At 41.9% G+C, this 25,354-nt stretch overlaps 2 protein-coding genes across 3 annotated transcripts in view; one reads left to right on the forward strand and one right to left on the reverse strand.

The window, feature by feature from the left end:
• ATXN7 (ataxin 7) overlaps nucleotides 1–3,236 on the reverse strand; it is a gene marked incomplete at its 3' end in the record, with an annotated part of 129,206 nt that extends 125,970 nt beyond the window's left edge. For both annotated transcript variants that reach the window (XM_082848887.1, XM_082848885.1), the window contains exon 1: nucleotides 3,054–3,236. The remainder of the gene's footprint in view (nucleotides 1–3,053) is intronic.
• A 102-nt stretch (nucleotides 3,237–3,338) lies between these two features.
• Nucleotides 3,339–24,925, forward strand: THOC7 (THO complex subunit 7; the record flags this gene model as incomplete). The annotated part of the gene is given in 9 exon segments (XM_082848888.1): nucleotides 3,339–3,368; nucleotides 3,374–3,476; nucleotides 16,964–17,081; nucleotides 18,050–18,177; nucleotides 18,471–18,557; nucleotides 21,838–21,895; nucleotides 22,649–22,715; nucleotides 22,802–22,871; nucleotides 23,801–24,925. Coding segments are annotated over 9 exon segments (729 nt in total). The 3' UTR covers nucleotides 23,869–24,925.
• Nucleotides 24,926–25,354: the final 429 nt, after the last annotated feature.

Here is a 25,354-nt window from a genome sequence, read left to right on the forward strand (position 1 = left end):
TAAAGCCTGTGTTCCTAACCACTCTCTAACTTGAAAGCAAAGGGCAAGAATGCTCACCAGGAATAAATGAGAGGGAAAGGGAAAGACCACAGGAATACCGGAAGCAAGTTTATTTTTATGGCCATGAGCATTTTATTCATCTCTCTCTTCACTCATAATATCCTCTCTTCCTTCAATGTTCAAAGAAAGGAAAATACAATTCACTTCTTCCAGAATCTTTGCTGGAGAGCAGTAGAGAGTGGAACTGAATGAACCATTCACTCCAAGAACTGGTTGTCAAGCTCAAGCCTCTGCCTATCGACCATCAATGTATTCGGTCTAAATTTTTAAGTATAATTGAGAAACAGCCACAATGCACCTAGGGCCAGCATGTCAAGCCCTTTATGTGTATGCATGGCTTATCAACTGACAGACAACAGTTTGCTGTGGGAACAAAATGGCAGTGCTTTTGCACACTTAAGACCACATGACAAGGTTAAGACAACTTTAAAAGGCAAGTACTGAGCACAAAGATATACTTTTTCTTATTTTTTTTTCTCTTAAGAATTATTCTAACTCCCATTTTATTTAATAAAAACATATATCTCTTATTAGGGGGGCCCAGGACCTCTCCTATAAAACTATAGACCCCTCCCCAGAAAAATACACATACACAAAAAAGATTAGGTCACAACCATAGGGAGTGCAGGAATCTCCTGAAGCCCACTCATGACTCCTTGAGGTCCACAGACCGCCAAAATAATCCTAGCTCTAAAAGCATATTACGAAATGCCTGTTTTACAGGACCAAGGTAAAGACCATAGAGCTAGCTCTCATCTTTTATAGTTTCAGAGGCTAATATTATATAAATACTCAAAGAAACTTCCTTAACTAGACTCTCATACTCTCAGAGAACAAATATAATGACTTGAGTAAATCACCAAACCTAAAGTCATACATGTGCAAAGTCCAAATCAGTTTTTTTAGAGTTTAAAATCTGCTACTTCTTTCTGCTCACAGAGATTTCCCTAGGAAAGGAAGAAATGTTAGTATGGCATAGAGCTTGAGTCTCTTCTACTTTAACATTCATGAACATGTGAATATATAATAAACTGTATAAAAGAAAACCACTTGTAAGATTTATTAAAAGATGTTCTCTCACTATATATGAGATGGAGAAAAGTCAATTAAAAGAGTGCTTAAATGTTCAGATGTTCAGTACAAAAGATCTGTGTCAATGCAATTGCCAGTTATGCGGCTGACAAAGCAGATTTTTTCAAGTTCAGAAAGGCTCAAATTTTGCTGTGTTTCCCACCACTTGAGGTAAGAATGTTCAGAAATGTTTATTTTCAGGTATACCTCAAACTTTAAAGTCTTTTTAATCTGTCTTGGTCTTATTACTTCAGAAAATTCCTGGCACTGCCCAACAAAATACAAAATGAACTTATTAAGTGTTTCGCCAGGACTCCATCTACGAATGACGGATAGCCTGCCTCATGAAAATTTAAGTTACAGGGAGCAGTGATACTTTCCCATCAACAACATTAAAGATTATTTTAAGTCACTAGATACTGTTTCCAAATCAGTATTATGATGATACAGCCAAGTAACAAGTAACTTAAAAAGAACACCCTTTCACCACTTGACTATTACTTTTTTTTTTTTGACTATTATCTTTTAAGCAACAATGATCCCCTCCAAAATGCCACTTGGGATAGACAGTCAACTGACACTTCAACTTACAATATGTAGTACTTAAGATTTAAAGTAATTCATCTTTTGGTTAGAGTGTCTTCTCTGCCTCTAAAGCAAGAAAATGCACAGGATCCCAAACCCATGCACAGGCAGCATTTAGGCCAATATTTTTTCAAAACCAGGAGAGATTTCCCACGGTGGGGGAGGGCAAGTTATACCTCAAAATATTCACTCAAGGTAAAATTTTTTTTTTTTGCCTTTGTGCTAAAAGTCAAAGGTGCTAACTCTTTAGAGAACTGTTGAAGAGCATTACTGAAGTTTAGACTTCATATATACGAATAAAATTCCATGCATACTGATTTCTCACTAGAGGTGATACACCCTTCACTGTCATACATTTGCATATACAGCTCTTCCTCTACAACTAAGAGAAAACCGGGAGAATGAACCCAATTTGCTTAAGGAAACCGAAACAACCAAATCCATACTCGATAAATGCTTCATCCCTAATATGAAGAAGCGAGGTACCTGGGGGGCAGAAATATTGGAAAGTAACTCAACAGAATATCAAACCTGGGTTGAAAACTCAGACCCGCTTCTTGCAGCTCACTGAATCGATCCCACTGGAGATCAAATCAGCCGGACTGCTGCGGCTCTTTTCCTCTCGCCCCTCACCATCGAAATGTTGCCATTTGCGAGAAACCCATCGAAGTTGAATCAAAGTGACTTTTGGGAAAAGACACCAGTATCACCAGCAGTGTGCTCCAGAAATGTGTAACTCTACACACTAAGCATCGTTTCTCATCGAGCACCTCCCTCTCCCTTCACTTGCGACTTCCCCTTAAGATGGGGGCAGTTTTTGAAAATCACAGAGAAAAATAAATAAGAGCACCCCATCCCGGTCATCGACGGGGATTCCAGCGCCCAGGGAGGACGCCCGGCAGCCGGCTCCCAGTAGCTGCGCGAACTCCGCCCGCAGCTCGCTAAATGTCTCGGGCCCCCTTTCCCAGCACCCGCCCGAGCCCCGAGGGGAAGGGGGCGGCCGCCGGGGCCGGAACCGCGCCACCTGGAACCCGGGGCCTTTTTCGCTCGCCGGCCGCGCCCCGCGCAAGTGTCCGCGGGCGAGACCCGCCCAGGCGCGCGTGGGCGCCAAGTTCGCGGGGACCCTCACGCCGCGCCCCCTCTGTGCCCTGGCTCCCCCGACTCCCGTGCTCAGGCGGGCCGGGCGCCCCCTCCGCCCCCCCCAGGAGAGCGAGCCCACCACTAGCAGCGGTAGCGGGAATGGGGCGGCGGGGCCGCGGTGGCCGTCCGCCGGGAGGCGCGGGGGGCTTGGACCCCGCGTGGCCCCCGCCGCCCCGGCGGCGCCCAGGCGAGCTCACCTGGCGTTTGGCGGAGGCCTCCGGGGCGGCCTCTGGGCGTGGGCCGGACGGGGCAGCGGGGGGCGGGGGGGGGGCGGCAGAGGCCGGGGCTGCACCGGGGCCGCCGCCACCGCCCGCCTGGCTTCGCCCCACACGCGCCGGCCGCGGCCGCCCCCGGGGAGTTCGGGGAGCGCGCAGAGCGCAGGTCCCGCGGCGGCGGCGGCGGCGGCGGCGGCGGCGGCGGCGCGGCGCGGCGCGGCTCAGGCGGCGGAGCGGGCGGCCGCGGGCGCCGCCGCCTCCTCCTCCATGGCTGTTTACCCGGCTGCATTGTGGGAGTTTGACCTCCGCCGCCGCCAACCGCCGCCTCAGCTTGCGCCGCCGCCGCCGCCGCCGCCGCCGCCGCCGCCGCCGCCGCCGCGCACGCCATGGGAGCCGTGACTGACGGTGAGGCCCGCTCGCTGCCGCTCCGGCCCAATCCCCGGGGCCGCGCGGCCTCCCCGGCCCCCGCCGCCGCCTCCCCCGAGACCCCCGGCCTCCCCTGCCGCTTTCGGGAGCCCCTTGGCCTCCCCGATCGGGCCCCTCGGAGACCCGGCCTTTCCCGGCCGCTTCCCCCGAGCCTTTGGGCCTCTCCTCGGAGCCCCGCGAACTCCGAGGCCCGCTCTCCCGAGGCCGTGCGGGGCGTGGGGAGGGTACGCTGGGAGGATCGTCGAGGGGCCGGGAGCACACGTGGGGGCCCGGGGAGGCCGGCAGCTATGCGCTGGCGGATGGTACCCGGAAGGGGTCCAGGCTGTTGGAGGATGTGGTGCGGGAGCACTGAGTGGGGGTGATGGGGCCCGAGGAGCGGCGAAGGGGAGGAAGGGGTGGAGGCCTTGCAGCCGGGGGTCCGGAGGACCTTTGGAGAGCTGAAAGGGAGTGGGAACTCCGGGGATGGGCCGAGAGTTTCGGGCCAAGTCGGAAAGAAGGGAGTCCCGGGACAATAGTACCAGGGGTGTCAGCGCACAGAGGGTGACACCTGGAGGAGTCCTCTGGACGGATTGGGAAGGTCCCCCAGACCATGGGGTGGATTGCACTGAGGCCTGAGAACTAGTCCTGGCTTGGGGGTAGCGAGAGAGAGCTGGGGACAGTATCTAAAAAGAGTACATGTGGACGGGGTGTCCGGAGGACAGCCAGGGACTGTGCCTGGGGTATTAAGAGGAGGCAGTATAGGGATGGGGCCACCTAGGGTAGATCAGGACACTAGAAGATTCCTTTGTATGTCTTGGGGAGGGTAGTTTGTCTGCTGGAATGGAGTCGGGGGAGAGGCAGGGGCTGGGTTTCGGGAAAGTTGTGAGGACAGTTTAGGAGGTCCCTCCATGTAAGGAGGGGCCCAGGGGGTGGTCTACAGATTGAGAGCAGAAATAGAGTGACACCTTGGGGAAGGTGGACAAGCATGATGGGCAACTGGAGGGAGAATCTAAGAAGGTATCCAGTTAAGGAGTAAGGAAGTCCTTTGACATTTGGGAAGGGGGACCTAGGGGTGCAGGGTCTATTTGAAGAAAGAGTGGCCAGTAACCTTAGATGCCTATAGAGAGGCCATTTCTGAAGAGTGGGAGGTAGACAGAGTTTCCACCTTGAAGGACCAGGCCACTGGGGGGAAGAGTAATAGGCCCAAATTTGTGATCATGATGAGTAATGAAGTGAAGTCTCTTCAAGGTCCAGTTAAAACTTCGCTTCATTCCAGTTTCATTTATTCAGTAGATATTTATCCCACCTAGGCCTGGCCTTGGGCTTAACAGCCCAGAACCAACAGGCAAGACCTTTTCCTCCTCTGAGGTCACAGTCTGGTGGGAAAAACACATGAGATAATTAGTTTTCACGGTGGCAAACGTTACTACAGAGGAAGTTCAAGGTTCGGAACCATAGAAGCATGTAACAAAGATTGCTTATCCATTCTCAGAGATCAGAAAGCCTCCCTGAAAAAGTTACTCTTAATCCCGTTTTTTGAAGGATAACTAGATGTAGTTGGATTGGTATGCCAGGTGGAGAACTACTTATGCAAAGGCCACAAAGCATTGGAAGAACTCAAAGATAGTAAGTATTGGCTAGAAGTTAGAAAGTTATGAGCCAGAAATTTTTGAGGGGAGTGGGAAACCATTAAAAGTTTTTTTAGCATTGGTGGGATGTTATCAGATTTGCATCAAAAACAACCACCACACTCTACTATGTGATGAGGGGAAGGGAAAGTGAGGAGTTAAGTGGCCTCTCTCCTTTTTAACATCTATATAGTACGTTAGTATGTCAAGCATGTTCTAATTATTATCCCCACTTTACAGATGACACTGGGACACAACGAGGTGAAGTAACTTGCCCCAGGTTGCACAGGTAGTAAGTTATAGAGCCTGAGCTCCACATCAAGCAATCTGGCTCAGAGTTCTTCCTCTTCCCCCTTGTGCATCCTGTCTCTCAGCTACAGCTGCCCTGGTCCTAGTGAGAGATGATAGAGGCTGGGACCAAGAGGGACTGCAGAGAAGTAGACAGGTGGGAGAGAAATTTATGAGGTCAAATGTCAGGAGAGCGAATGGATATGAGGGGAAGGGCCGAGGACTATCCCTGGTTTCTGATTGGAAACTTCTCTATTCATTGAAGTAGACAACGGCAGGGGAGAGAGAGGTTTTGTCAGAAGGGAAATGGAGAGGGAAGATTAGTTCTAGTAAATGCACTGATTGCAGTCAAATACTCCCTACATCCAAAGAGGCCATCAGAATCCTCACTCTGCCACTTAAAAGCAGTCTGACCTTGTGCAGGTTAATTAACCTCTTTGAGCCTTACTTTCATTCCTTGTAAATGGGGATAATAATACAGTCTACCTCATAGGCTGGTTTTGAGAATTAGATGCAGTAAAAGTTGTGAAGTGCTTTGCACTGCATCTGATATAGTAATGTTCAGTAAATACTATTAAATGTAAGAGTTGGTTTACTTGCCTCTCCTCCACTTTCCTTTGATGAGGACTGTGCCTTCTTCCTCACTTTTATCTGTGCAGGTTGCCACTCCCTGCCTTTTCTGCCTGGTGACCGCCCATTTATTCTTCAGGACTCACATCAAATATTCTCTGCTCTTAACCAGTTGATCTTTCAGTAGGTTAACCTATTAACCATATTATCTTATGTATATTTCTGCTCTAGCCCTTAATACTTAATTTACTTATATGGCATATTCCAGAAAATATTTAAAGCAGCTCATTATAATGAGAAAACGTTAAAATAAATGGATGAGGAAACAAGGCCAAAAGAAGATCAAGACTAATAAAAACAAGAGGAAGTTAGAAGTGGGGTGATCCTTGTAATCAGGGGGTCAAATCTGTATGTTAATTAAAGGTGCAAGTGACTTGTTACCCTAGCTGTCCATACCAAGAGGCAGAACCTACGCCATCCTGTGATATAGTGTTCATGAGAGCAGGAAGGCAACATTAGATACCCAGGACAAGCAGTGGGGTTTTTTGTTTGTTTTTTTTTAATTTTTTTTTTTTAATTTAAACACTAAAAAATAAGCTGCTCTTTAGGGTCCTCATAAACAAAAGCCAGTGTCACATCCTTAACCTCTTTTCAGCACTGAGGATCATAAACCTGTTTCTTAGCACATGCCTTACTAGGTCAAAGAAGGCTAAATCACAACTTAGAAAGGCATTCCAAAGCAGATAGACCATGTGGTTTAGGTGAAGAGCTCTGCTGGTCTGCCTTACTTCAGAGCAAGGTTTTGGGGCTTTTTTTGTTTTAAGAATTATCTAGACCATAGAGGAAAGGACAAGCCACAACTTCTTTAGGTAATCTCGGTAAATTTGATTTTCCTCAGCTGAGCTTTTGGTAAGCATCAAGCAGGAGTGCGTGATACATAATGTAAATATCTATTGCATGCCTCCCAAGCACAGTGCTGGTTATAACAGTAGACTGTATAGAGGAAGACCCGACTCTTACTTGGGGGAGGGAAGCAACAGCGTGCAATCAAGTAAGATAATTTCTGAGAAAGAGCATAATTTGGTTCTGAGAATGAACTAGATGGAATAAGAGAGTAATGGGGGAGGGCTGTGGAGAGTTAGGTTAAAATCAGGTGCTCAGGTGTGACCTCTGATAAGCGATGTTTACGCTAAGACCTGAAGGGGTCCACTGCGTGAAGAGCCAAGGAAAGTATTCCAGATAGAAGCAACAACTAGTGCAAAGGCCTGAGGTGCAGACAACCTCTGCGCCGTTTAAGGAAGATGGGGAAGGCCACTGGGGCTGGATCCAGGTGAACCAGGACGGGTGGGATACAAAAGGAGGTCAGAGAAATAAACAGCCTTGCAGGCCATGGAAAGGAGATCAGGTTGTCTTCTGTGGGCACTTGGAAGTGATGGGAGGGTTTCAAGCAGAAGAGTTAGTGGTACAATACATCTTTTGCATCATTCTGGGTTGCTGTGTAGAGAATGGATTCTAGGAAGGCAAGAATGGAAACAGGGAGGCCAACGAGAAGTACTCCAAGGTGGGCTTGGATTAGGATGATGACATGACAGTGGAGAGGACTGAGGAGTGGGTGGCCTCCATATTTCTATCATCCTCCTGAAAAGGTCTTGAAGAAGTTCCAATACCTGTCTCTGGAGACTAGAGGAGGGCTGATGTCCTCTTCCAAGTTTGAGTGCCTGGCAAGGTGCTGTGCCTTTGTGTAGTCCTTACATCTGGGTTTGCGTATCCAATTGGACTAGGAGCCTTTGGAGGAGAACCTCTTTATTTCCTGTACAAGGACACATTGGTTAATTGGAGGAACTGCCCTCCTCAAAGGGAAGGAGAGAGACGCTATCTTGTTACCTATAGATACTGAACTATAAATATTATCACCAATACCGTTGCCTTTAGATGGACAAGTGGAAGTCCTGGGAAGTTAGTGGCTTACTGTCATATAGCTAGTTATTGGCAAAGCCACTCTCCTCTGTTGCCACCCCAGCATTCTGGCTAACTGGAAAACAGTTTAGATGTTGTTTTTGTTAATTTAAACTATGTTCACAGTTTGTATTTTGTATGTGTTAATTTAAAGGGTGTTAAACAGTGTTAGTACTCTGATAGAAAGTGTTTCAGAAGCACTTTTTTCAGTACAGAGAACATTAGGTGTATATCTTGATATGCCAGAGCCACAGATGGGAGATGAGAAGGGGCGTGGGAGCAGCATGTGGCTGTACACTCCATTTCATAGAGCTTGTTGGTTTTGACAGTGTTTTTTTGTTGTTGTTTATTAAATTAGAAAGTGTCATGCATGGATAATATGCTTGTTAAAACTTGAAATAATGGTTTTTAACATGCCCATGAACAATATGACAGAATAATGGAATGGCACTATGGCTTTTCTAATAATGTAATTGTGTATATATTCCTCTGACTCCAGAGGTGACACTACTCATCTGTAAAAGGAAGACAATAATACATACTTTATAGGGTGTTTTCAAGGATGAAGCGTGATTAACATATGTAAAGCACTTCGAAGTTGAGTGACCATTTAATTGATTGTCCAAACGAGGACACTTTTCAGAGTGAAAGGAAACAAACAAGAGTTATGGTCATCAAATAAAGGAGTGTACAAACGCTGTCTGCTGCTGCCGCTATTCCAATCTCAATTGCTGATCGAAAGTTAATTAGACATTTGTGGCCAAGGAGTTTGCTTGGCTTTTTTTTTCACTAGTGCCAATGGATTTGACCACTTTTTGCCCTCGTCTGTGGTCCCAGCACAGGGGTTTCTGAAGCAGTTCAAATATAAAACAATACTTCTTTAGCCAAGATAAAAGGTATCTCAAAGCAAGATTGGAGTTTCAACCTTGACTTTATTAGGGCCATACTCTATAAACATTTAAATAAATCTAGAGAAAAACAAAGGCCTTCAACATTCATTTTTTTGCTTTTCTTTTTTTAATGTTTAATTTAATTTTGGTTTATGTAATTTACTTTGGTATCAGCAATTTATTTAGACTGGGCCTAAGTGTCTCCCGAGAGATCCATATTTACAGGGAAGAATCAAACCATCTTATTTATTCTTTCCACCTGACTTCTTTGTGTCTTAACATTGTTGGCCTTAAAAGTTGTTTTAATGATTTTAAGCTCCTTGAAAGGAGGGGCTAGGTGTTATTTTACCAGGAGGAATCCAACACAATGGAATATATGTAATTCAGCTTAATAACCCATAAGCGATGGTGATCTAGTGATGACTCTTAAGAGGAATCTACACACACGTTGTTTTTACATGGCCTTAGTCTCTCCTCTAGTTAATAGGTCAAGTCAAGCCAGTTTTCTTTTATCTTGTTAACACAGCATAGATTTATTAAAGAACACTGATGAGAATTTTTACTTCAAAAAAAGTGAAGAAAAATACCTCAAAATGACCAATAAGCTCTCTATCCAGATAACAACTGTTGATACTGTGAGGAAGACAAATAATACACGTTAGGAAATTCAAGAAGAAATGCACCAAGCGACAAGTGAAAACCTTCCCCTCTTCACCTTCCACTGCTAATCCCACTTCCCAGAGGTAATTAGTGTAAGGTGTTTTTTTGTGTACCCTTCCAGAATGGTTTTTAAATGCCATAAAAGGCAAAAAACACCTCGGGCGTCAAACTCCTGAGTTTGAGTCCCAGCTTTACTCCTTCAAGTAACTTTCAGTGCCTTCATTGGTAAATAGGGGTAATATCCACTTTATAGGGCTTTTGTGAGGATAACTTAGCATATTATAAGCATTATGTATATGTTAGTTGGTGTGCCGGTATGCATGTATAAAGTTTTACACAAACGTTTATGTGCTCTTTTGAACTATACTTCCATAATCAATGATACATCTTTGAGTTCTTTTGGAGCTTTTTCTACCTTATTTTGTGATATTCTGTTATATATATATTTTAATTAAGCCCCTTGTAAACATTTTTTTTTTATTTTCTGTTTTTTACTCTTACAAATAGTATGACTGGAGATATATGCATAGTTGTCTTTGTACACTTGTGGGAATCATTTCTAGAAGACAGGTCAAGGGTATATGTATTCTTAATTAAAATACATATTGCCTCATTGGTTTCCTAGTAGCTAGCTGTTTTTTCCTGTGTAATCTTATCTCGTTATCCCTTCCTGTGGTTTTCAGTTTGGATCCAGAGTGTTTAGGAACACCAAGAAAAAGCCAGTGGTGTGCTTGTGTGCCTGCAGAATTTCTTGCTAAACTGCCTTCAGAAAGGAAATGCTTATCCTCACTGTTAGATCACAGAATTGCTATTTCTTGAAAGCAGGTGAGATCGGGAGCTGTGCGGTCTAGCAGATCGGCAGGCACGCTTAGCGGTAGCTTAGCCCTAGGAGGAAGTTACATAACAGGCTCTTATCACTGGTTGTCAAGCCTTGACATGTCCCTAAAGTAAGTGTTTTGGAACTTGGCCCACCATTATCTTCCAAATTGTTCTTCTCTTTCCTTTGTTCAGTATTTGCTCCAAGAGGGTATGAAAACTTGTTTTGTAATCAAGGTTTCAATAGCCACTTTGAGGGAATAACAATTAGGGGTTTTGAAAGCCGTGTTAGTCTGGGTTTAGGAGAGATTGTCCTTTCGACACTAAAATGAGAAAATTCCTAAGATGTTTGTGTCATCCATCCAGAGGCTTGGAAATGGAGAGTTGGTTTAGTGACTGTAAAGCAGTCATTTCTTCCAGCCTGTTTATGGAAAATCGGGCATTAAAATCTAACCCTTTAAAAGGACTTCTTGACATACTTCTTCTAGGTAGAAAGTGGCATATAAGACAGGAAAGGGTCTAAAATACATCCCAGTTTTTTGAGTAAATATTTGCTTGTCGCCATGCATGTGTCATAACTGATTTGAAAATGATTTTTGAATGGCAGACATTTTGTAGATATAATTATGGCACACATACAACTGAATCCAGTAGGAAATCTTCCTACGAGCCTAAAATTAGGTGGAAAACCACCACTCTCAGAGCAGATGTTAGGTATTTTGGTTTCAAGGCTTTTCCCACATGGTTTTGATCCTCGTGGTCAGTTAAGAAAGTAATTGGGACAACTGAGGAATGATGTTGATAACATCACTGAAATAGTTTCTAAGCCATCTTCACCATTTTTACAGGTGGGCCAAGGCCCGCCAGGATTAATATTAGCATCCAGATTGCTTACAGAGAGTTTCAGCATGATAACAATTTATGAAGTCAATGTATATAGTAAACAGAACATGTTTAGGTGTGTTCAATCTAGAGCTAATTGAGGAGGTACCATTAAAAATAACAATGCTGGTATCATACACGCTGGGAACTGTCAGCAGCTGGCCATCTTTAAATTTAAAAAGAACAGAGGCTGTTTTCAAACTGGCAACTTACCCTTTGGTTTTACTTTGTTGCTGTTGGAGCTGTGCTCTGTACTTTATGTATGTTATTTCAATCATCCTCATCCCCAGAGAATTTCCTAGGCAGCAACTGCCTATGCAGTTTAAGCTAGAAATATCATGACCTTACAGTACAAAGCTTGAGACAAGCAAATTTGTGAGAAATTATAACTGGACAAAACTTTGTATGCCTAATATATATCTACATGGGTATATAGATGTATCTATAGATGTATCTCCAACATATACTCACTTTTTAACATTAAATTGTGAATTAAATTTAGCATGAAGATAAGAATAACTTTTTTTTCCTTTTTTTCTTTCCTACAATGAACAGGCATCATGCTCCTCTGTACACTTTTATTTCCATAAAGTTTCACAGCAGTCCTATGAAGTGGATAGTTTTATTCCCATTTTTAGAGGTGAAGTTAAAAGTTGGTCACAAACACAAAGTAAACACTGTGGGCTAACCAGAACGTTGGACCCAGGTTTTGACTTCTGGCCCAGGGTCTGGCTGTGAAGAAATGCTCTGTAGACAAAAGAGGGATAGGACTGACGTAGGAGAAAGACCCGTGAATGCCTGGACAGCGAATCCCCCCCCCTCACCAGAACTCATCAGACTGCACTTCTCCTTGTGCTGTGTCGGCCAGTGTTGGCCCTGGCCCCTGCCTTTCGTAATTTGCCTTCCGGGACCTGCGATTCTAATCTCTGCTTTAATTCATGGCATTTTAGCTCCTACTGCCTATGCTTTGGTAGCCTCCTAGGTGCTTCACAGCTGCGTTCCATTTTGTACACTCTGCCCTCAACTTGATCCTCCTAGAAAGTCCAGCCATGAATCTTCAGCAACTCCAACTTGTTGCCTACCAGGAAGGTCCAAGTCTACCAGGATGGCATTTACTAGTGTGGACTCCCATAATCTGACCTCTAACTGCCTTTATGAACTTGGGTCTCGATGATGATACCTGTCTCCACACACATCCAGCCTCCCTATTGTCCTAGAGTACTCACAGCCAGATCCAGCCTTGCATTCCACACCTCTGCCTTAGCTCACAGCTTTCTCCCTGCCTGCTGGGGGTGGGGATGGGGAGTAGGGAAACAACTTTAGCTTGCTTTCTTTGTTTCTAACACTTCTATTGAGGTATAATTGATACACAAAGAACTACGCGTATTGTGTACAATTTGATGCGTTTGGGCATATACAAACACCTATGATACCATCACCACAATTATAGCTTGCTTTCTTTTTCAAACAACAGCTAACAGATTTTGAGTACCTATATGGTTCAAAAATCAAATAATATAAAAAAATATTTCCCCATCTTCCAGCCTGTCCTCCAGCTCCCCAACTGATACTGCCCCAATTCCTTGGTAACCCCTATTATTAGCTTCTTGTATAGCATTCCAGGATATCTATGTGAATATAAACACGTGAATATATATTCTTATTTCCCCCCATTTTTATATGAAAAGAAGCATGCCATAAATATGATTCTTCACCTTACACTTTTAATAAGTTGTATTAAGTGGTCTCTCTCTCTCCCAGTACACAGATGTTTCCTCATTCTTTGTTTTTTATCGCTTCTTAGTATTCCATCATATTCTTATGTCAAAATTTATCTAACCCCCTGTTGATGAACGTGTCATATTGCATATAGGCAAGTATATCTAGGATTTTTGGGTCAAAGAGGCCATATTATTTGAAATTTCGATAGATACTGTTAAAATGCCTTTTGGCTTTTTTGACTGATGGTTTTCAAGTATCAAAAGAGCAGCTCAGGGGCTTCCCTGGTGGCGCAGTGGTTGAGCATCCTACTGCCGATGCAGGGGACACAGGTTCGTGCCCTGGTCTGGGAAGATCCCACATGCCGCGGAGCGGCTGGGCTCGTGAGCCATGGCCGCTGAGCCCGTGCGTCCGGAGCCTGTGCTCCACAACGGGAGAGGCCACAACAATGAGAGGCCCGCGTACCACAAAAAACAAAAAACAAACAAAAAAAAAAAAAAAAAAAAGAGCAGCTCAAAATCCTCTTTCCCTGTTCCCCCCAAGCTAAAGGAAGCTCTCCTCTTAATCTCCTGCTGTGTGTGTCACTCATTTAACAATCCCAGCTTCCTCTGTGTGTGTGTGTGTGTGTGTGTGTGTGTGTGTGTGTGTGTATTCATATGGGTGTTACTTCTCCAACTAGAGTGAAGGAGCTCAGGTCTTTACTTCATGTCCTCAGAACTTAGTCCGGTACCTACGGACACATCTGCTCATTGATCAAATATTTGTGTCTTTTGTACAAGAAGGGAAATCTCTGCTATGGACCTGAAAATAAGATGGTTGCTGCTAGTCCTTGTTAGTGTTTTATTGAGACAAACTCTTTGGAGGGCAGATGGTCCCAGGCAGGCACCACAAATCCAATTTAAAAATCTTTATTGAGCATCAGAAATGTAAAGACACAGTGTGAGAGGCTGGAGAGCAAACAGAATGAACAAGACATAGGGTGGGCCCTGACAAACCTTTTTCCCAAGTTTATTTGGCCTGTACAATGCTTTAAACATTTTTCAAAATTTTCTGTAATTATGGGCTTCCCTGGTGGCGCAGTGGTTGAGAATCCGCCTGCCAATGCAGGGGACGCGGGTTCGTGCCCCGGTCCGGGAAGATCCCACATGCCGCGGAGCGGCTGGGCCCGTGAGCCATGGCCGCTGAGCCTGCGCGTGTGCTCCGCAACGGGAGAGGCCACAACAGTGAGAGGCCCACGTATCGCAACAAAAAAAAAAAAAAAAAAAAATTCTGTAATTAGGATATTACATACATATATAAAAAGTGCTCAGATCTTAAGTATACAGCTGACAAGATCACAAAATGTATTTGAAACATTTTTAGTTAGTCACCGAACTTTACAAATCTCTTGAAGAGCCAGCTCTGGTAATAGCTTACCCCTTTAGGTACTTACTCCTCAATTTCCTTACTCCCTGTTCCCTGAATTCATTTACATTTGAAATCCCTGGTCCTCAATAAAGTAGGGTGCCTGGGTATCTGAGAGGAAGATGGGGTTTCTTGGGGGCTTGGAAGATTAGAGATAAGGAGATCAAAAAGAAACTAAAGAGCCTCAATTGACCACTGGATTGCTCACCCACTGAATGTTTACTTTTAACAAAGTTAAAACATTTGTGATTTTAGAAAATCAATTTCATTTTCTGCATTTTAATCTCTTCAGGGACTGTGTTTTGTCCTTAGTCTCCTCAAATAACATTGTTGGTGGTTAAATACGGAAAGCATTAGTTTATATTTTAAAGTGTAAAATTAAAACACTTGATGAATCTGTAGCTTGAGCCATCTGTCAAAGCCGTGACTCTGAGAACAATACCTAATTCTAAAAATGTTTATCTGATGTCACAGAATAGATTTTAAAACTGGAGCCATCTGCCTTCCAAAGTTTATCTCTGTTGCACCTGCGCTCAGAAATACTTCTGCCTACACACAGGAACTATTGTTTAAAGATTTTTCTGTATTCATCCTGCAGGCTCTCCAGGAATTATTCACACTTTAAAAATTATTTTTTTTAGATTCACGCACATGGTAAGAAAACAAATCCTACAAAGTCATATAAAAATTAAATCCCTTCTCATCCTATATCTGTAATCCCTCTCACCAGAAACAGCCACTGTTACCACCAGTTTCTTGTGGATTCTTCCAAAGATATTCTCTGAATACACAAACATATATGTGATGGGCGCACATATACACACATGGCCTCCTCCTTTTCTACACAAATGGCAGCAAACTGTTTCTCTGCACCTGTTTTGTTTTCATTTTATTTAACATATCTAAGGAGATTTTTTTGATATCAGTATATACATCCACACTATTCTTTTGGCTGCATATTATTACATTTAATGAATGTTTCATAATTTACCCAGTCTCTTACTGGTGAATGTTTAGGTTTGCAATCTTTCTACCACAAGCAGCACTGTTAAGAACGTCCCTTTACATTTATCTTTGTGCATGGGTGCACATGTATCTATAGGATGAATTCCTAGAACTGGAATAATGGGGTCAGAAAGGTATGTGCGTTTTGAATATTGTATTATTGGCCAGCTGCCCTGCAAAGAGTGTACCAGTTTGCATTCCATCAGTGTGCGTAATTGCGATTTCTCAACACCTCTGCCATCACTGATTATCAGGTCTTTGATCTTTGCCAATATGATAGATTAAAGTGATACCTTATTGTGGTTTCAATTTGCGTTTCTCTTGTTATGATCCAGCATTATCTTGTCCAGGAAGAACACTAGGTCAGGGCTGCCAGGCAGACCCTTTGGGGCCCCACCTGTTACTCATCGTTATCATCTGCACTGCTTTTCTATTCCTTTTTCTCTTTTTTCTTTTCCTTGGAACAAAAGTGAGACAGACTTATTAAAAAAAAAAAAGTCCTCATGGGGAAAGAAACATTATAGATATAATAACTAAATTACACTTTTTGGGGGACTTCTCTGGTGGTGCAGTGGTTAAGAATCTGCCTGCCAATGCAGGGGACATGGGTTCAGAGCCCTGGACCGGGAAGATCCCACATGCCACCGAGCACCTAAGCCCGTGCGCAACAACTACTGAGCCTGCGCTCTATAGCCCGTGAGCCACAACTACTGAGCCCGTGTGCCATAAGCACTGAAGCCCGCACGCCTAGAGCCTGTGCTCTGCAGCAAGAGAAGCCACCGCAATGAGAAGCTCGCGCGCCGCAACCAAGAGTAGCCCGCGCTCGCCACAGCTAGAGAAAGCCCTTGGGCAGCAACGAGAAGACCCAACGCAGCCAAAAATGAATAAATAAATTTATTTTTAAAATTACACTTAAAAAAAAAAAACAGGGCTTTCCTGGTGGCGCAGTGGTTGAGAGTCCTTCTGCCGATGCAGGGGACACGGGTTCGTGACCCGGTCCGGGATGATCCCACGTGCCGCGGAGCGGCTGGGCCCATGAGCCATGGCCGCTGAGCCTGCTCGTCCAGAGCCTGTGCTCCGCAACGGGAGAGGCCCCAACACTGAGAGGCCCGCGTACCGCAAAAAAAACAAACAAAAAAAACCTATTCCTTTTTCTCTGACCCATCTCATTCTCTTTTCCTATTCTGCCACTACATCTTTTAAATCTTTTCTCTGTTTTCCTTTTACCATTACCTCACACTAGTCAGAGACATGAATGCTTTAGACTTCCTTCTGTCTGAACAGGATTTTCAAAAAAAAGTTCTCCGAGAATTATTGGTTTATTTCCCTGGTAGTACCCGAAAATTATTTCTACTCAACAATCCGGTAGTAGAATGCCAGTTCTGTGAGGGCAAGGCTTTTTTCTGCTATAATCCTAGCCCCTAAATCAGTGCCTGACACGAACACTTAATAACTTTCCATATATATATATATATATATATATATATATATATATATGATAGTAAAACCTAACAAAATTTAACAATTCTAAATGTACAGTGGCATTAAGTACATTTACATTTCAATAATTTTCTTTTGGATTAATGAATAAGTAATGGTATTGGTTATTTTCCCCGAAAGTTAACAAGAGCCAGACAGTCATTTTAATTCACATTGTTCTTTCCTCCAGACGAAGTCATACGGAAGCGTCTCCTAATTGATGGAGATGGTGCTGGAGATGATCGGAGAATTAATCTGCTAGTGAAAAGTTTCATTAAATGGTGCAACTCTGGATCCCAGGAAGAGGGGTATTTCATTTTGCTGTTGTTTCTATACTAATGTCCGGGTGTGATTTTTTTTTTAGACCATATATACAGTCCTGTTAATATTTCAGATTTTCACTCACCTTAAATGTCCAATGGAGTCAACTCTGTTAATCCAGAGTAGACTTCTCTGGCCTTCTCTTCAGAGGTCTGCTTTATGTTTTATTAAAATGTGCAGAACGGGCTTCCCTGGTGGCGTAGTGGCTGAGAGTCCGCCTGCCGATGCAGGGGACACGGGTTCGTGCCCCAGTCCGGGAAGATCCCACATGCCGCGGAGAGGCTAGGCCCGTGAGCCATGGCTGCTGAGCCTGTGCATCCGGAGCCTGTGCTCCGCAGCGGGAGAGGCCACAACCGTGAGAGGCCCGCGTACTGAAAAAAAAAAAAAAAAAGTGCAGAAGGCATAGTGGTAAGAAATGAAGGTGAAATTCAGACTCATTACTTTGGTCACTTTTAAAAGCAGATGAGTGTTTAGTAAGAAAACATCTAAATGAAATTTTCTTTTTTTAACATACTAATAAAAGTTGCTGCAAGGTTTTATATTTTTGATACTTTTTTAACTTAAATTTTTTTCATCATTTGAACTAGCTTTTCACATAAATAATTGTATAGAGTGAAAAAATTATGAGAACAGAATTGTGAAGATAAAGACCATCTTAAAACATTTTAAAAAGGATTTTAAACAAAATTCAACAAATAGTTGTTTGAATTAAGCTTATATTGCTAAGATCTACAGTCCCGTCTTTGCATTTGTAACTGATACAGTTTATATATTCAACTAAACCACATTTGGAAAAAGAAAACATAAGGGACAGATTTCTAATTTTTTTTTAAATAAAGAAAATTATTCTCTCAGAACTTGGTATAATTTACTTGGCAAATCTATGCCTGCATTATAATACTTCAACTGGAAATCCACAAAAATCTTTTCTCTTTTTCTCTCTTTTTTTTGTTAGATACAGCCAGTACCAACGTATGCTGAGCACACTGTCCCAATGTGAATTTTCAATGGGCAAAACTTTGCTGGTATATGATATGAATCTCAGAGAAATGGAAAATTATGAAAAAATTTACAAAGAAATAGGTAAGGAAGATTAATTGTTTCTATCTGTAATTGTAATTTTTATGGTCTAAGGGAAATAATATCTGCTAACATTTTTCTTTGGTTAGTGGTAAAATAATAACAATAACAACATTAATTGAAAGAATGTTTTCTAAAATGATATGTAATACTTTGAGTTACAGCTATTTTTTAAATGCCAGCATCTATTTTATTAGCAATGAAACTTAATTTAAAAACATATTTTAAAATTGAAAATGGGTGGAGATTATACATGTTGTTATAACTATCTTTAAAAAAAACAACCTTTTATATAGAATGTAGCATTGCTGGAGCACATGAAAAAATTGCTGAGTGCAAAAAGCAAATTCTTCAAGCAAAACGAATACGAAAAAATCGCCAAGGTAAGGGTTTTGTGGGATTTAGTGTGCAAATACTTTCTTACTGACTAGTATTTTCATGCAGTTTTTAACATTGTGAGGGAAAACCTTCAGCTAGAATCAACCTGAATTATAAAAAAGAATTATGAGTCAAACTTAATTCTTTAAAACTATATTATTTTTTAAAATAGCAGAGAAGGAAGGTAATGCTGAAAAAAAATTTTGTTGTTGTTGGACTGTATTGAATAAACAAGTATTTCTTTTATTTGTTTTCTTTTTTTTTTACTGTACTCAGATCCCTTTGCTTAAATAGTGTTACGGTTAATGAGCAAAGGTAATTTATTTAGGGTTTTGTTTGTTGTTATTTTGTTTGTTTAATGGAACTACTTTCAAAAAACAGAAAAGAATTTAAGCCCGTGAATTTTTTTTTATATATAAATTTATTTATGGCTGCATTGGGTCTTTGCTGCTGCGCCTGGGCTTCTCCTTGCGGTGGCTTCTCTTGTTGCGGAGCACGGGCTCTAGGCACACGGGGGTTGTGGTGCACCACGGCATGTGGGATCTTCCCGGACCAGGGCTCGAACCCGTGTCTCCTACATTGGCAGGCGGATTCGTAACCACTGTGCCACTATTAAGCACAATGCAAGCAAACATTAACAAGCTGCCTAAATTTCTAATAAGAGGATAAAGCTAAGCTTTGTTCTGATCTCTTGTTTTTATTTAGCGTCTGTCTTATTTTAGTCTATAACAACTATTTCAAAATAATTTTAATGGCAGGGGCATTGTTCCTCCTATAATGTAAATTGAAAGAAAGATAAAAAATATAATGTGTAGTCACAATTGTGACATATAAATGCAAAACTAGAAGGATATCAGGCTTCCCTCGTGGCGCAGTGGTTGAGAGTCCGCCAGCCGATGCAGGGGACACGGTTTGTGCCCTGGTCCGGGAAGATCCCACATGCCGCGGAGCGGCTAGGCCCGTGGGCCATGGCCTCTGAGCCTGCGCGTCTGGAGCCTATGCTCCGCAACGGGAGAGGCCACAACAGTGAGAGGCCCGCGTACCGCAAAAAAAAAAAAAAACTAGAAGGATATAGAAAATGTTAATGGTTATTTTGGAGTTGTGGGGGTTTTATGACTTAGGGTTCTTTTGTGTTTTTTTTTCTATTTTTTACACTGTAATCCAAAAAATTTTTTATTAAAAATCACACTTATGGACTTCCCTGGTGGCGCAGTGGTTGAGAGTCCGCCTGCCGATGCAGAGGACACGCGTTCGTGCCCGGGTCCGGGAAGATCCCACATGCCGCGGAGCGGCTGGGCCCGTGAGCCATGGCCGCTGAGCCTGCGCGTCCGGAGCCTGTGCCCCGCAAAGGGAGAGGCCACAACAGTGAGAGGCTCGTGTACCGCAAAAAAAAAAAAAAAAAAAAAAAAAAAATCACCAAAACAATTGCCAAAACAATGAATTTTACTTTTTTTTTTTTGCATTTTTTAAGTTTGTTTTTTCTTTAACATCTTTATTGGAGTATAATTGCTTTATAATGGTGTGTTAGTTTCTGCTTTATAACCAAGTGAATCAGCTATACATATACATATATCCCCATATCTCCTCCAACTTGCATCTGCCTCCCGCCCTCCCTATCCCACCCCTCTAGGTGGTCACAAAGCACCGAGCTGATCTCCCTGTGCTATGTGGCTGTTTCCCACTAGCTATATATTTTACATTTGGTAGTGTATATATGTCCATGCCAGTCTCTCACTTCGTCCCAGCTTACCCTTCCCCCTCCCCGTGTCCTTGAATCCATTCTCTACGTCTGCCTCTTTATTCCTGTCCTGACCCTAGGTTTTTCAGAACCTTTTTTTTTTTTAAGATTCCATATATATGTGCTAGCATACGGTATTTGTTTTTCTCTTTCTTACTTCACTCTGTAAGACAGACTCTAGGGCCATCCACCTCACTACACCTCACTACTACTCTAGGGCCATCCACCTCACTACAAATAACTCAATTTTATTTCTTTTTATAGCTGAGTAATATTCCATATGTGCCACATCTTCTTTATCCATTCATCTGTCGATGGACACTTAGGTTGCTTCCATATCCTGGCTACTGTAAATAGAGCTGCAATGAACATTGTGGTACATGACTCTTTTTTTTTTTTTTTGGCTGTGTTGGGTCTTCGTTTCTGTGCGAGGGCTTTCTCTAGTTGCGGCAAGCGGGGGCCACTCTTCATTGCGGTGCGCGGGCCTCTCACTATTGCGGCCTCTCCTGCTGCGGAGCACAGGCTTCCAGACGCGCAGGCTCAGCAGCTGTGGCTCATGGGCCCAGTTGCTCCACGGCACGTGGGATCTTCCCAGACCAGGGCTCGAACCCATGTCCCCTGCATTGGCAGGCAGATTTTCAACCACTGTGCCACCAGGGAAGCCCTGTGGTACATGACTCTTGAATTTTACTTTTTAATGAGCCAATTAAGATATTTAATTCCTAATTCCTTATTTTTATTTATTTATTTTTGCGGTATGCGGGCCATACCCATGTCCCCTGCATCGGCAGACGGACTCTCAACCACTGTGCCACCAGGGAAGCTCCTAATTCCTTATTTTTAAAAGGTGTTTTTTGAATTCAGTCTAAAATGCATGTGGTCAGGTTGCAGTGGCCAATTTAGAGTAGGATATACCAACTTACTTAAGAATTAATGTCAATTTACGGTATTTTTATTGATTAAAGAGGCTTTTAAATAAATGTGCCACATATCATTTCATAGGAAAACTTAACAGGAGATACATGACTTATCTTGGAGTTCTCAGTGGAGCAGAAACAAAGTTCCTGAACTATAAATCATTTCTAAGTTTATGAGATCTTTACCTTTGAAATGAGTGAGAAGTATAATTTTCTGTTGTCTAAGATCTGAAATTAATGGTAGGAGATAGATACATAGATATATACACCTTGCTGATCTTCTATTTGATGGGCAAATAGGGAATAAGATCCTCTTCAGAATCAGTTCACTTGATGATCAATGACTTAAGTTCACTTACGTTTATGCTAGCCTCTTGTATTCTGCCCAGGCATAGGTAAATGGAAAAACAGAGTGGAGGTAAAATCCTTGTTTGGAATACTTCTGAAGTCATGTATCCTTGAAATTATAATTGAATCAAGAGAAACTGACAATACTCTGTCCATCCTTCAGTGTTTCCACTTCTTTATGTACTAAGAGAGTGATTAGGAGAGCTCTGTGGTGTTAGACATTTTGGTTTGATAACAAGGTTCAAAAAACCTTATTTTAGTAAACATTTTTATATCTTTCAGAATATGATGCATTGGCAAAAGTGATCCAGCGTCATCCAGACAGGCATGAGACATTAAAGTAAGTTCAGAGTTTTACTCTGAAAGGAACTAATCTTTATCCATAAATGTTTACATACTAGTCTATGCATTCCATTTTTGTGGGAGTACATCATCAAAAGGAGGAGCCCGATCTTCAATAAAAAGAATTAACTAGATAAACACTTTTTAAACACAGATCTCAAAAACAATTAGTGAAAGAAAAACAGAAGACATATACAATGAATTTTAAATTATTCCTAAGTTTTGGAAATACATACAGAATAATAACCATTTATAAAAGTTAGGGCCCCCCAAGTATTATATACTTATACTGTATGTTATTTAGAGATACAAATATATGTATAAAAAAGGATTAGAATGATATAGTGATTACCTGAATGGGGAGTAGAGGAGGAGAAAAAGGCCTGGTTCAGAGGACTAGGGGTAAAGTTCAAAGGGTATTTCAAGTTAACCTGCAATTTACCAAAAAAAAAAAAAAAAGACTTGAAATAATTATGACAAAATGTTAAAAGTTACCAACTCTTGGGGTTTGATATCCTATTATCAAGTTTTTCTATACTTTAAAAGTTATCTAAAATTTAATTTTAATGAAAATTAGTGCATATTTAGAAGAAATCACCCTTAGTTTTAAAAGTCTCATCATAATGGAGTATTATAACTCCTTATCTTTTATTTTTAAAATAAATACTATTTACTAATTAAAAAGTTAGATATTAATTATGAATTCTCTTCCCCCAATTAGCAAAATATAACACTATTTTATTTTTTTCAGGGAACTAGAGGCTCTGGGAAAAGAATTAGAGCATCTTTCACATATTAAAGAAAGTGTTGAAGATAAGGTACTTGCATGTGATATATGTTAGCCTTTGTGTTCTGTATAGGTTTATAGATCAATGTGTATTAATTTTTTTTCTTATTAACACAGCTAGAATTGAGAAGGAAACAGTTTCACGTTCTTCTTAGTACCATCCACGAACTTCAGCAAACACTGGAAAGTAAGTAACAAGAGTCACAAAATGAATGTCTATGAAGATTTTTAAGTGATCAGAGGCATGTCTTCTAAAATATACATTTTAAAGAGAGTGCACCTTCAGTTTCAGAACAGGAGTGTAGCTGGATGACATTAGAAGGTACTCATGTTGTTCATCTTTCTGATTATATGCAGAAAAGCCTGAATATGTACGATTTGAATACCTGTCTAGTGGTTTGTAAATTAAGAGAAATTTAAGCATGATAGACTTGGAATTGTTCTTGGTTTACTGTAGTATATTGCTATAAAGTAACAATTCAGGACCCAGGCAGGCAATAAGTGAATGAAATAATCAATGCATAAACACATTTGCATTCTCAATGAACTAGGTGCTTTGGGGACCCGGGGACTTGCTCTTTGTATTGACTAAAGCCAAGTTTTATGTAACCTGATCTTCTGATTGTTTGCAAAAAAGCCTAAGACCTAGATTTTTTTTTTTTTAGCTGAAGTCTATCACATAAAATTTGCATTTTTTTTTTTTTTTTGCGGTACGCAGGCCTCTCGCTGCTGTGGCCTCTCCCGCTGCGGAGCACAGGCTCCGGACGCGCAGGCTCAGCGGCCGTGGCTCGCGGGCGCAGCCGCTCCGCGGCATGTGGGATCTTCCCGGACCGGGACACGAACCCGCGTCCCCTGCATGGGCAGGCGGACTCCCAACCACTGCGCCACCAGGGAAGCCCCAAAATTTGCATTTTGATTCAACTAATAACAACAACCAAAACAAGACTTTTAAAACCAAACCCACTTGTGTGGGTCAATTACAGTCATAGGCTGCCATTTTGCCATTTTTGGTTTAAATATATTCGCTAATAAAGGATAAAAGTGTTTTCATGTATTCATTAAACATATAATTTAAGCAAATTTGATTAAAGTTTTATGTTTCTTTCTCAATTGCAGATGATGAAAAGCTCTCAGAGGTAGAAGAAGCTCAAGAAACAAGCATGGAAACTGATCCTAAACCATAGACCAGCTAATCACTCACCATTCCCAAGAATATTGAAGTAGCAACATGATCTTAGTGTGTTCAAAATTGGTTGTGCTCTTGAGACATATAAAGTTTTGGTAGTGAACTACGTTGCTGTTAAATTTCAATTCACAGTTCATTCACATTTCTTCACACAAAGGGAGATGACTTCATTATATATTTGTTTTAATTGAAATGCCTTTTTTTTTTTTTTTTTTTTTTGCGGTACGTGGGCCTCTCACTGTTGTGGCCTCTCCCGTTGCGGAGCACAGGCTCCAGATGCGCAGGCCCAGCGGCCATGGCTCACAGGCCCAGCCGCTCCACGGCATGTGGGATCTTCCTGGACTGGGGCACGAACCCGTGTCCCCTGCATCATCAGGCGGACTCTCAACCACTGCGCCACCAGGAAAGCCCTGAAATGCCTTTCTTATACTTAAAAGATAGGAAGCAACATGCAAAAATGTTCAATGAAATATTTTCAAGCCAGATATGTTAGTGCTCATTGGTATTCTAGGTAGTTTTTAACTGGTAACATTGATTTGCTCACAAAATAAGTGGAAGATAGTGAGAAGGTGGCATTTCTAGGATGTACCTGAGAAAATTAGTTGATTTCTGGAAATCGTTACCACTTTTGAAAATGAAGTCCATAAATAGGCTCTCAGGAGGGCTGTGAACTTGTGAAATTATGTACAAAATGTTTGTGGTGTATGCTTATTGTGGGAGAGGTTCCATGATATTAAGAATCACTGCTATCAGAGGTAATTACAAGATGCAAAGTAAATCAATATGCAAAACTTTCTAGATCTCTGTCCTTAATACTTGAGCAATGTGGTTGTTAAATGTTTTGTTGAAATGTTTTCTCTCTATCGTTTTGTTCTGTAGGAGTCATTTTCAAGAGTCTTGCAAAAAGGATTTCATCTTTTTAAAAAAATTAAGCCAGGTCTGAATCACTTACAATTGTCTTAAGTATTGAATTACATGGCTAATACTTGTTAGGGTCTATCCTTATCCATTTATTTTAGTGCAGAAACATGGCATTTTGCATGAATCATACCTTAATAATGCTACATTTTTGTAATTTTGATACAAACTCGTATCTTTAAAAACGAAAGTTTAAAGTTAGCTCAATAGTAGACACAGTGAAAGTGTCAAAATACTTTTAAGTGCTTCCTCTAATTTCATCTGGCAAATTTCATGGGAGAAATTTCTTTGCAGAATTGCTATGCCCTGATAAATATTTCTATTTTCCATTATTAGTAAGAATTATGAAGCAAAAATTTGCTTATATTGACTCAGAATTAAAAATGAATTTTCCCCAAAGGATCTTTTTTTAAGGACTGCTGGGCAGAATATTTTTACCACCCACCCCACCCCCCTTAACCCCCCCCCCCCCCCACCGCTGCCACCACTGATTAAGAGAAACTTATTCAGGATTATGTACCAAAAGATAAGAACCCCTATGAACATAACTTTTGCGCTGTCAGAAA

Source organism: Leucopleurus acutus (assembly GCF_964270905.1).
Source record: "Leucopleurus acutus genome assembly, chromosome: 10".
Classification (NCBI taxonomy): domain Eukaryota; kingdom Metazoa; phylum Chordata; class Mammalia; order Artiodactyla; family Delphinidae; genus Leucopleurus; species Leucopleurus acutus.